The 12,708-nt window shown below is 47.7% G+C and overlaps 1 protein-coding gene across 1 annotated transcript; it reads right to left on the bottom strand.

The window, feature by feature from the left end:
- Positions 1-7,143: 7,143 nt before the first annotated feature.
- On the bottom strand, positions 7,144-7,917 carry LOC124020641 (uncharacterized protein in mobD 3'region-like). The gene has a single exon (XM_046335883.1). It carries the CDS (start codon positions 7,915-7,917, stop codon positions 7,144-7,146), a length of 774 nt encoding a protein of 257 aa, XP_046191839.1.
- Positions 7,918-12,708: the final 4,791 nt, after the last annotated feature.

Genomic DNA, 12,708 nt, shown 5'->3' with positions numbered 1-12,708 from the left:
TTCCTTCCTTCCTTCCTTCCTTCCTTCCTTCCTTCCTTCCTTGCTTCCTTCTTTCCTTGCTTCCTTGCTTCCTTCCCTCCTTCCCTTCCAAGGACCCTATTCCCTATATAGAGCACTACTTTAGACCAGAGCCTTATTCCCTATATAGAGCACTACTTTAGACCAGGACCCTATTCCCTATATAGTGCACTACTATAGACCAGGGCCCAATTTACTATAAAGAGCACTACTATAGATTAGGGCCATATTGCCTATATAGAGCACTATTTAGAGCAGGGCCCTATTCCCTATATAGAGCACTATTTAGACCAGGGTCATATTCCCTATGTAGAGCACTACTTTATACCAGGGCCCTATTCCCTATATAGTGCACTACTTTAGACCAGGACCCTATTCCCTATATAGTGCACTACTTTAGACCAGGACCCTATTCCCTATATAGAGCACTACTTTATACCAGGGCCCTATTCCCTATATAGAGCACTACTTTAGACCAGGGCCTTATTCCCTATATAGTGCACTACTTTAGACCAGGACCCTATTCCCTATATAGAGCACTACTTTATACCAGGGCCCTATTCCCTATATAGAGCACTACTTTAGACCAGGGCCTTATTCCCTATATAGTGCACTACTTTAGACCAGGGCCCTATTCCCTATGTAGTGCACTATTTAGACCAGAGCCCATTGGGTTCCATTCAAAGGTAGTGCACTACATAGGGTATTATGGCTCCTTTCAGGATGTGTCATTTAGCTGAAAGGGGGAGGGAATAACTCAGTCCTTAGTGTAAGAGGACTGGGTCTCATTCATTTGGACGGAGTGAGAGAGGACAATCCCCCTCAGACTCATTCATTTGGACGGAGTGAGAGAGGACAATCCCCTTCAGAGTCATTCATTTGGACGGAGTGAGAGAGGACAATCCCCCTCAGAGTCATTCATTTGGACGGAGTGAGAGAGGACCATCCCCTCAGTCATTCATTTGGACGGAGTGAGAGAGGACAGTCCCCCTCAGACTCATTCATTTGGACGGAGTGAGAGAGGACAATCCCCTTCAGAGTCATTCATTTGGACGGAGTGAGAGAGGACAGTCCCCCTCAGACTCATTCATTTGGACGGAGTGAGAGAGGACAATCCCCTTCAGAGTCATTCATTTGGACGGAGTGAGAGAGGAGAATCCCCCCCAGAGTCATTCATTTGGACGGAGTCAGAGAGGACAATCCCCCCCAGAGTCATTCATTTGGACGGAGTGAGAGAGGACCATCCCCTCAGTCATTCATTTGGACGGAGTGAGAGAGGACCATCCCCTCAGTCATTCATTTGGACGGAGTCAGAGAGGACAATCCCCCTCAGAGTCATTCATTTGGACGGAGTCAGAGAGGACAATCCCCTTCAGCTCTATAAGCCACAGGAACTCTCCAAGCTTCACAGAGATAAAGAATCTGGCTGTCTGTCTCCACTTTTGGTGTGTCCGAGTGTGTGTGGGTGTGTGTGTGTGTGTGTGTGTGTGTATTCCCTATGTAGAGCACTACTTTAGACCAGGGCCCTATTCCCTATATAGAGCACTACTTTAGACCAGGGCCCATTGGGTTCCATTCAAAGGTAGTGCACTACATTTGGACGGAGTGAGAGAGGACAATCCCCTTCACCCTCAGACTCATTCATTTGGACAGAGTGAGAGAGGACAATCCTCCCCCCCCCTAGACTCATTCATTTGGACGGAGTGAGAGAGGACAATCCCCTTCACCCTCAGAGTCATTCATTTGGACGGAGTGAGAGAGGACAACCCCCCCCTAGACTCATTCATTTGGACGGAGTGAGAGAGGACAACCCCCCCCCCTAGACTCATTCATTTGGACGGAGTGAGAGAGGACAATCCCCTTCACCCTCAGAGTCATTCATTTGGACGGAGTGAGAGAGGACAATCCCCTTCACCCTCAGAGTCATTCATTTGGACGGAGTGAGAGAGGACAATCCCCCCCAGACTCATTCATTTGGACGGAGTGAGAGAGGACAACCCCCTCAGACTCATTCATTTGGACGGAGTGAGAGAGGACAATCCCCCAGACTCATTCATTTGGACGGAGTGAGAGAGGACAATCCCCCAGACTCATTCATTTGGACGGAGTGAGAGAGGACAATCCCCCCCTAGACTCATTCAGTTGGACGGAGTGAGAGAGGACAATCCCCCCCTAGACTCATTCATTTGGACGGAGTGAGAGAGGACAAACCCCCCCCCCTAGACTCATTCATTTGGACGGAGTGAGAAAGGACAATCCCCTTCACCCTCAGAGTCATTCATTTGGACGGAGTGAGAGAGGACAACCCCCCCTAGACTCATTCATTTGGACGGAGTGAGAGAGGACAATCCCCTTCACCCTCAGAGTCATTCATTTGGACGGAGTGAGAGAGGACAATCCCCTTCACCCTCAGAGTCATTCATTTGGACGGAGTGAGAGAGGACAATCCCCTTCAGAGTCATTCATTTGGACGGAGTGAGAGAGGACAATCCCCTTCAGAGTCATTCATTTGGACGGAGTGAGAGAGGACAATCCCCCTCAGAGTCATTCATTTGGACGGAGTGAGAGAGGACAACCCCCTCAGACTCATTCATTTGGACGGAGTGAGAGAGGACAATCCCCTTCAGAGTCATTCATTTGGATGGAGTGAGAGAGGACAACCCCCTCAGACTCATTCATTTGGACAGAGTCAGAGAGGACAATCCCCTTCAGAGTCATTCATTTGGACGGAGTGAGAGAGGACAATCCCCTTCAGAGTCATTCATTTGGACGGAGTGAGAGAGGACAACCCCCTCAGACTCATTCATTTGGACGGAGTGAGAGAGGACAATCCCCCCAGACTCATTCATTTGGACGGAGTGAGAGAGGACAATCCCCCCCAGACTCATTCATTTGGACGGAGTGAGAGAGGACAATCCCCCTCAGAGTCATTCATTTGGACAGAGTGAGAGAGGACAATCCCCTTCAGAGTCATTCATTTGGACGGAGTCAGAGAGGACAATCCCCTTCAGAGTCATTCATTTGGACGGAGTGAGAGAGGACAACCCCCTCAGACTCATTCATTTGGACAGAGTGAGAGAGGACAACCCCCTCAGACTCATTCATTTGGACGGAGTGAGAGAGGACAATCCCCTTCAGAGTCATTCATTTGGACAGAGTGAGAGAGGACAACCCCCTCAGACTCATTCATTTGGACGGAGTGAGAGAGGACAATCCCCCCAGACTCATTCATTTGGATGGAGTGAGAGAGGACAATCCCCCCCAGACTCATTCATTTGGACGGAGTGAGAGAGGACAATCCCCCTCAGAGTCATTCATTTGGACAGAGTGAGAGAGGACAATCCCCTTCAGAGTCATTCATTTGGACGGAGTCAGAGAGGACAATCCCCTTCAGAGTCATTCATTTGGACGGAGTGAGAGAGGACAATCCCCCTCAGAGTCATTCATTTGGACGGAGTCAGAGAGGACAATCCCCTTCAGAGTCATTCATTTGGATGGAGTCAGAGAGGACAATCCCCTTCAGAGTCATTCATTTGGACGGAGTCAGAGAGGACAATCCCCTTCAGCTCTATAAGCCACAGGAACTCTCCAAGCTTCACAGAGATAAAGAATCTGGCTGTCTGTCTCCACTTTTGGTGTGTGTGTGTGTGTGTGTGTGTGTGTGTGTGTGTGTGTGTGTGTGTGTGTGTGTGTGTGTGTGTGTGTGTGTGTGTGTGTGTGTGTGTGTGTGTGTGTGTGTGTGTGTGTGTGTGTGTGTGTGTGTGTGTGTGTGTGTGTGTGTGTGTGTGTGTGTGTGTGTGTGTGTGTGTGTGTGTGTGTGGTCTAAGGTAGTGCACTACACAGGTAATAGCGTGCCATTTGGGATGTACCCTACACTTCAGAGAGGAAGAGAGCCTGTCTGTATGTCTCTGCTCACATCCTCTTAGACCAGCTGGAAGCCTGATGTGACAGAGTAGCTAAACAGATACACCTCTCTCTCTCTCTCTCTCTCTGTTTCTCTCTCTTTCTGTTTATCTCTCTTTCTGTTTCTCTCTCTCTGTTTCTCTCTCTCTCTCTCTCTCTCTGTTACCCTCTCTCCCTCTCTCTGTTACTCTCTCTCTCTCTCTCTCTGTTACGCTCTCTCTCTCTCTCTCTCTCTCTCTCTCTCTCTCTCTCTCTCTCTCTCTCTCTCTCTCTCTCTCTCTCTCTCTCTCTCTCTCTCTCTCTCTCTCTCTCTCTCTGTTACTCTCTCTCTCTCTCTCTCTCTCTCTGTTACTCTCTCTCTCTCTTTGTTTCTCTCTCTCTCTTTGTTTCTCTCTCTCTCTTTGTTACTCTCTCTCTCTCTCGGTTACTCTCTCTCCCTGTCCCTCTCTCTCTCTCTCTCTGTTTCTCTCTCTTTCTGTTTATCTCTCTCTGTTTCTCTCTCTCTCTCTGTTACTCTCTCTCCCTCTCTCTCTCTGTTACGCTCTCTCTCTCTCTGTTACACTCTCTCTCTCTCTCTCTCTCTCTCTCTCTCTCTCTCTCTCTCTCTCTCTCTGTTACTCTCTCTCTCTCTCTTTGTTTCTCTCTCTCTCTTTGTTACTCTCTCTCTCTCTGTTACTCTCTCTCTCTCTCTCCTCTGTTACTCTCTCTCCTCTGTTACTCTCTCTCTCTGTTACTCTCTCTCTCTCTCTCTCTCTCTCTCTCTCTCTCTCTCTCTCTCTCTCTGTTACTCTCTCTCTGTTACTCTCTCTCTCTCTCTCTCTGTTACTCTCTCTCTCTCTCTCTCTCTCTCTCTCCCCTTCTCTCTCTCTAATACTGTTATCTTCACCCTTACCTTCTCTTCCCTCTAGTGGAGGAGGGAAATAACCCCTCTTAAAATAACAACAACAACAACAGAACTATATCACTTGATTGAGATATGCGTCTTTCAAAAGAACAAGACTGTTCTAATTTGTCTTGAAAGGTTACACACAGTGGGGAACATGCAAATCATTTATTGATTGTCTCCAATTTGGTGATTAAACACAGTCAGAGTAAATTTTGAACACCGGGAACGTTCGTATTTTAGAACTGTGTGTCATTGGTAAGCCTTATTCAGATGCCATTCAATCACGCTCTGCAATCAATATGCAGCAGCACTCACACTCGAATGTCTTTCGGGCAACCAGAGACAATTTTGTCCTCATTCATTTTGATTAAAATTCTTCACTGTGCTGCGATTTTCATGCTTACTGTGAACATGATCAAAGAACAGACACCAGCAGTTGGTTGCCATGGAACGGCTGAGATTGGAACCAGGAAGGAATGTTGGACTGATGTTACCCAAAGAGAGTCCAATATTTTTATTTTATTTTAACTTGGCAAATCAGTTAATAAACAAATTATTATTTTCAATGACGGCCTAGGAATAGTGGGTTAACTTGCCTTGTTCAGGGGAATAGTGGGTTAACTAGCCTTGTTCAGGGGAATAGTGGGTTAACTAGCCTTGTTCAGGGGAATAGTGGGTTAACTAGCCTTGTTCAGGGGAATAGTGGGTTAACTAGCCTTGTTCAGGGGAACAGTGGGTTAACTGCCTTGTTCAGGGGAATAGTGGGTTAACTAGCCTTGTTCAGGGGAACAGTGGGTTAACTAGCCTTGTTCAGGGGAATAGTGGGTTAACTAGCCTTGTTCAGGGGAATAGTGGGTTAACTAGCCTTGTTCAGGGGAATAGTGGGTTAACTAGCCTTGTTCAGGGAATAGTGGGTTAACTTGCCTTGTTCAGGGAATAGTGGGTTAACTAGCCTTGTTCAGGGGAATAGTGGGTTAACTAGCCTTGTTCAGGGGAATAGTGGGTTAACTAGCCTTGTTCAGGGAATAGTGGGTTAACTAGCCTTGTTCAGGGGAATAGTGGGTTAACTAGCCTTGTTCAGGGGAATAGTGGGTTAACTAGCCTTGTTCAGGGGAATAGTGGGTTAACTAGCCTTGTTCAGGGGAATAGTGGGTTAACTAGCCTTGTTCAGGGGAATAGTGGGTTAACTAGCCTTGTTCAGGGGAATAGTGGGTTAACTAGCCTTGTTCAGGGGAATAGTGGGTTAACTAGCCTTGTTTTGGGGAATAGTGGGTTAACTAGCCTTGTTCAGGGGAATAGTGGGTTAACTTGCCTTGTTCAGGGGAATAGTGGGTTAACTAGCCTTGTTCAGGGGAATAGTGGGTTAACTAGCCTTGTTCAGGGGAATAGTGGGTTAACTAGCCTTGTTCAGGGGAATAGTGGGTTAACTTGCCTTGTTCAGGGGAATAGTGGGTTAACTAGCCTTGTTCAGGGGAATAGTGGGTTAACTAGCCTTGTTCAGGGGAATAGTGGGTTAACTAGCCTTGTTCAGGGGAATAGTGGGTTAACTGCCTTGTTCATGGCCTGGTATGGTTCTCAATCAGAGGCAGCTGTCAATCGTTGTCCCTGATTGAGAACCTTGTTTAGGGAGCCTGTTTTCTATTGTGCTTCGTGGGTGATTATTTTCTGTTTCCTGTTGTGTGTCTGCACCAGCCAGAACTGTTTCCTGTTGTGTGTCTGCACCAGCCAGAACTGTTTCCTGTTGTGTGTCTGCACCAGCCAGAACTGTTTCCTATTGAGTGTCTGCACCAGCCAGAACTGTTTCCTATTGAGTGTCTGCACCAGCCAGAACTGTTTCCTGTTGAGTGTCTGCACCAGCCAGAACTGTTTCCTGTTGTGTGTCTGCACCAGCCAGAACTGTTTCCTGTTGTGTGTCTGCACCAGCCAGAACTGTTTCCTGTTGTGTGTCTGCACCAGCCAGAACTGTTTCCTGTTGTGTGTCTGCACCAGCCAGAACTGTTTCCTGTTGTGTGTCTGCACCAGCCAGAACTGTTTCCTGTTGTGTGTCTGCACCAGCCAGAACTGTTTCCTGTTGTGTGTTTGCACCAGCCAGAACTGTTTCCTGTTGTGTGTTTGCACCAGCCAGAACTGTTTCCTGTTGTGTGTCTGCACCAGCCAGAACTGTTTTCGGTCGTTTCTCTTTGTTAGTTGTGTTATTTCCGTGTTAATTCTAATAATTATGGACCACGCTGCACCTTGGTCCTCACCTTCTCCCACCAACAACGGCCGTTCCACCAACACTCTAACCACTAGGGTACCTGCTGCCCCAGTATGCACCAGAGCTGTGTCCAGGAGTCCTAAAGGACTAGAAGGGCACCAGGCATTGTTATGAAGGGTTGTGTCTGTGTGATCATCAGGTTAGCACCGGTCAGGTTAGCCCTGGTCAGGTTAGCCGTGGTCAGATTAGCCGTGGTCAGGTTAGCCGTGGTCAGATTAGCCCTGGTCAGGTTAGCCGTGGTCAGATTAGCCCTGGTCAGATTAGCCGTGGTCAGATTAGCCGTGGTCAGATTAGCCGTGGTCAGGTTAGCCGTGGTCAGATTAGCCCTGGTCAGGTTAGCCGTGGTCAGGTTAGCCGTGGTCAGATTAGCCCTGGTCAGATTAGCCGTGGTCAGATTAGCCGTGGTCAGATTAGCCGTGGTCAGGTTAGCCGTGGTCAGATTAGCCCTGGTCAGGTTAGCCGTGGTTAGGTTAGCCGTGGTCAGGTTAGCCGTGGTCAGATTAGCCGTGGTCAGATTAGCCGTGGTCAGGTTAGCCCTGGTCAGGTTAGCTGTGGTCAGATTAGCCCTGGTCAGGTTAGCCGTGGTCAGATTAGCCCTGGTCAGGTTAGCCGTGGTCAGATTAGCCCTGGTCAGGTTAGCCGTGGTCAGGTTAGCCCTGGTCAGGTTAGCCCTGGTCAGGTTAGCCCTGGTCAGGTTAGCCGTGGTCAGGTTAGCCCTGGTCAGGTTAGCCGTGGTCAGATTAGCCCTGGTCAGGTTAGCCGTGGTCAGATTAGCCCTGGTCAGGTTAGCCGTGGTCAGGTTAGCCCTGGTCAGGTTAGCCCTGGTCAGGTTAGCCGTGGTCAGGTTATCCATGGTCAGGTTAGCCGTGGTCAGGTAACGTTCTATGTATGTGTATTCCTATGGTTGCTAGTACCTTTAATATGACCACGTATGTCTGAGGGTTACAGCAGGCTTATCTCAATCTGCTCATGGGTTTATCAAACATATTGCCCGTTCCATTGTCCCACATTTCGTTGAAGTATGTCTGTATGTTACGTTGTTTGAAACCAGAACCGCTAGAACTCTCACCTCCAGAAAGCAATTGTCTGTGGAGACCCTGTGCTCCTGTCACAAATTGCACCCTAATCCCTAAGTAGTGTCCTATGGGCCCTGGTCAAAAGAAGGGAATTAGGGTGTCATTTAGGACACTGCCTGGCTTCTCACCTGAGTGCATTACTGACGTATTGAAATATAAAGAGCTCTCAGTAAAAGGTTTCTGGTTTATTAAGTTATAATTGTGTCTGTTCAAAGTGTTGGTGACTCAGCGTGTCAGTCATCTTTAACATGTATTGGGTCAATCTTTCCTCTGTGCTTTGGTTGGCTCCCTGCTGTTCTCTCTATCCCTGCTCCCTGCTGCTCTCTTCCCTTCTCTCCCACAGATTTTCAGCCTCTCTCTCCATCTCTCTCTCTCGATCTCCCCATCTCTCTCTCGACCCCCCCCCCTCTCCTTCTCTCTCTATCGCTCTCTCTCTCTCTCTCTCTCTCTATTGCTCTCTCTCCATCTCTCTCTCCCTCCACCCCCTCTCTCTCCATCCCCCCTCTTTCTATCTCCATCTCTCTCTCTCTCCATCCCCCTCTCTATCTTACTCAGTCTCCCTCCCTCTCCCCATTTCTGTCCCTCCCTACCCCCCTCGCTTTCTCCCCCCTCTCCTTCTCTCTATCGTGTTTCTTTCCGCCTTCAATACCAAACTGAGAGGAAACAGAATGACTCAGGAGTGTTCAATACCAAACTGAGAGGAAACAGAATGACTCAGGAGTGTTCAATACCAAACTGAGAGGAAACAGAAAGACTCAGGAGTGTTCAATACCAAACTGAGAGGGAACCTGAAGACTCAGGAGTGTTCAATACCAAACTGAGAGGGAACCTGAAGACTCAGGAGTGTTCAATACCAAACTGAGAGGGAACCTGAAGACTCAGGAGTGTTCAATACCAAACTGAGAGGGAACCTGAAGACTCAGGAGTGTTCAATACCAAACTGAGAGGGAACCTGAAGACTCAGGAGTGTTCAATACCAAACTGAGAGGGAACCTGAAGACTCAGGAGTGTTCAATACCAAACTGAGAGGAAACAAAGAGACTCAGGAGTGTTCAATACCAAACTGAGAGGGAACCTGAAGACTCAGTAGTGTTCAATACCAAACTGAGAGGAACCAGAATGACTCAGGAGTGTTCAATACCAAACTGAGAGGAAACAGAATGACTCAGGAGTGTTCAATACCAAACTGAGAGGAAACAGAAAGACTCAGGAGTGTTCAATACCAAACTGAGAGGGAACCTGAAGACTCAGGAGTGTTCAATACCAAACTGAGAGGAAACAGAGAGACTCAGGAGTGTTCAATACCAAACTGAGAGGAAACCTAATGACCCAGGAGTGTTCAATACCAAACTGAGAGGAAACAGAAAGACTCAGGAGTTTTCAATACCAAACTGAGAGGAAACAGAGAGACTCAGGAGTGTTCAATACCAAACTGAGAGGAAACCTAATGACTCAGGAGTGTTCAATACCAAACTGAGAGGAAACAGAAAGACTCAGGAGTGTTCAATACCAAATTGAGAGGAAACAGAGAGACTCAGGAGTGCGGATGGATACGGATGAAGGGACATAACATGATATATGGATGGAGGGAGGGACAGAACATGCTGGTCTTTATCTACGGGTTGTTGAGGAGGGACATAACATGCTGGTCTTTATCTACGGGTTGAGGAGGGACATAACATGCTGCCCTTTATCTACGGGTTGTTGAGGAGGGACATAACATGCTGGTCTTTATCTACGGGTTGAGGAGGGACATAACATGCTGGTCTTTATCTACGGGTTGAGGAGGGACATAACATGCTGGTCTTTATCTACAGGTTGAGGAGGGACATAACATGCTGGTCTTTATCTACGGGTTGAGGAGGGTCGATGTGTCCAGTATGAAGGAAGTCAGATGAACTTGTGGACACCGTTTTCAGGTCTGTGTGTCCAGTATGAAGGAAGTCAGAGGTAGTTTCTCACTGAGAAAGGGACTTAACATTTTTTAATTAAAAAATAAATAAATCTGTGGCTGAGGAGGGATGTCGTGGGTGGATATGGAGGAAGGAAGTAAAGGAACTTAACGTGGGGTTTTCATCAGTGGTCTGACACAGACGGGGCTGTAATGAAGGGGTCATGAATAGAAATGAAACGGATGGGGGCGTGCCACCTATAATAAGAACCACCATGAGGTTAGATTCATCCAGCATGACTCACGCAGACCACAGAAACCAGAGCTCTGGAATGGAAACGAACAGAAACCAGAGCTCTGGAATGGAAACGAACAGAAACCAGAGCTCTGGAATGGAAACTAACAGAAACCAGAGCTCTGGAATGGAAACTAACAGAAACCAGAGCTCTGGAATGGAAACGAACAGAAACCAGAGCTCTGGAATGGAAACGAACAGAAACCAGAGCTCTGGAATGGAAACGAACAGAAACCAGATCTCTGGAATGGAAACGAACAGAAACCAGAGCTCTGGAATGGAAACAAACAGAAACCAGAGCTCTGGAATGGAAACGAACAGAAACCAGAGCTCTGGAATGGAAACGAACAGAAACCAGAGCTCTGGAATAGAAACAAACAGAAACCAGAGCTCTGGAATGGAAACTAACAGAAACCAGAGCTCTGGAATGGAAACGAACAGAAACCAGAGCTCTGGAATGGAAACGAACAGAAACCAGAGCTCTGGAATAGAAACGAACAGAAACCAGAGCTCTGGAATAGAAACAAACAGAAACCAGAGCTCTGGAATGGAAACGAACAGAAACCAGAGCTCTGGAATGGAAACAAACAGAAACCAGAGCTCTGGAATGGAAACGAACAGAAACCAGAGCTCTGGAATGGAAACGAACAGAAACCAGAGCTCTGGAATGGAAACGAACAGAAACCAGAGCTCTGGAATGGAAACGAACAGAAACCAGAGCTCTGGAATAGAAACGAACAGAAACCAGAGCTCTGGAATGGAAACGAACAGAAACCAGAGCTCTGACAGAACCAAGGGAATGGAAACTAACAGAGATGCAGAGAGAGATGAGATGTATCAGGGAGATGTCTATGGTGTTTTCATCAGAGAGAGAGGAGATGTATCAGGGAGATGTCTATGGTGTTTTCATCAGAGAGAGAGGGAGATGTATCAGGGAGATGTCTATGGTGTTTTCATCAGAGAGAGAGGGAGATGTATCAGGGAGATGTCTATGGTGTTTTCATCAGAGAGAGAGGGAGATGTATCAGGGAGATGTCTGTGGTGTTTTCATCAGAGAGAGAGGGAGATGTATCAGGGAGATGTCTATGGTGTTTTCATCAGAGAGAGAGGAGATGTATCAGGGAGATGTCTATGGTGTTTTCATCAGAGAGAGAGGGAGATGTATCAGGGAGATGTCTGTGGTGTTTTCATCAGAGAGAGAGGGAGATGTATCAGGGAGATGTCTGTGGTGTTTTCATCAGAGAGAGAGGGAGATGTATCAGGGAGATGTCTATGGTGTTTTCATCAGAGAGAGGGAGGTATCAGAGATGTATCAGGGAGATGTCTATGGTGTTTTCATCAGAGAGAGAGGGAGATGTATCAGGGAGATGTCTGTGGTGTTTTCATCAGAGAGAGAGGGAGATGTATCAGGGAGATGTCTGTGGTGTTTTCATCAGAGAGAGGGGAGATGTATCAGGGAGATGTCTGTGGTGTTTTCATCAGAGAGAGAGAGAGATGTATCAGGGAGATGTCTGTTGTGTTTTCATCAGAGAGAGAGGGAGATGTATCAGGGAGATATCTGTGGTGTTTTCATCAGATAGAGAGGGAGATGTATCAGGGAGATGTCTGTGGTGTTTTCATCAGAGAGAGAGGGAGATGTATCAGGGAGATGTCTATGGTGTTTTCATCAGAGAGAGAGAGAGAGAGAGATGTATCAGGGAGATGTCTATGGTGTTTTCACCAGAGAGAGAGAGAGAAACCCACAGTTAAAGCTGGAGCCAAGAGCACCCCGTGGTGCAGACAGTGAAACACAGTCTCCAGCAGATGACTGACAGACAGGAGAGAACCACAGGCTACAGATGACTGACAGACAGGAGAGAACCACAGGCTACAGCAGATGACTGACAGACAGGAGAGAACCACAGACTACAGCAGATGACTGACAGACAGGAGAGAACCACAGACTACAGCAGATGACTGACAGACAGGAGAGAACCACAGACTACAGCAGATGACTGACAGACAGGAGAGAACCACAGACTACAGCAGATGACTGACAGACAGTAGAGAACCACAGGCTCCAGCAGATGACTGACAGACAGGAGAAAACCACAGGCTCCAGCAGATGACTGACAGACAGGTGAGAACCACAGACTACAGATGACTGACAGACAGGAGAGAACCACAGGCTCCAGCAGATGACTGACAGACAGGAGAGAACCACAGACTACAGATGACTGACAGACAGTAGAGAACCACAGGCTCCAGCAGATGACTGACAGACAGGAGAGAACCACAGGCTCCAGCAGATGACTGACAGACAGGTGAGAACCACAGACTACAGATGACTGACAGACAGGAGAGAACCACAGGCTCCAGCAGATGACTGACAGACAGGAGAGA

Source organism: Oncorhynchus gorbuscha, unplaced genomic scaffold (assembly GCF_021184085.1).
Source record: "Oncorhynchus gorbuscha isolate QuinsamMale2020 ecotype Even-year unplaced genomic scaffold, OgorEven_v1.0 Un_scaffold_868, whole genome shotgun sequence".
Classification (NCBI taxonomy): Eukaryota; Metazoa; Chordata; class Actinopteri; order Salmoniformes; family Salmonidae; genus Oncorhynchus; species Oncorhynchus gorbuscha.
Note: the sequence above shows the minus strand (reverse complement) of the source record. Positions and strands in the feature narration are given on the sequence as shown.

What these genes read in the sequence shown, in the direction of transcription:
- LOC124020641 (XM_046335883.1), bottom strand. Translation starts at nt 7,917, where the DNA reads ATGGATAACCTGACCACGGCTAACCTGACCAGGGCTAACCTGACCAGG.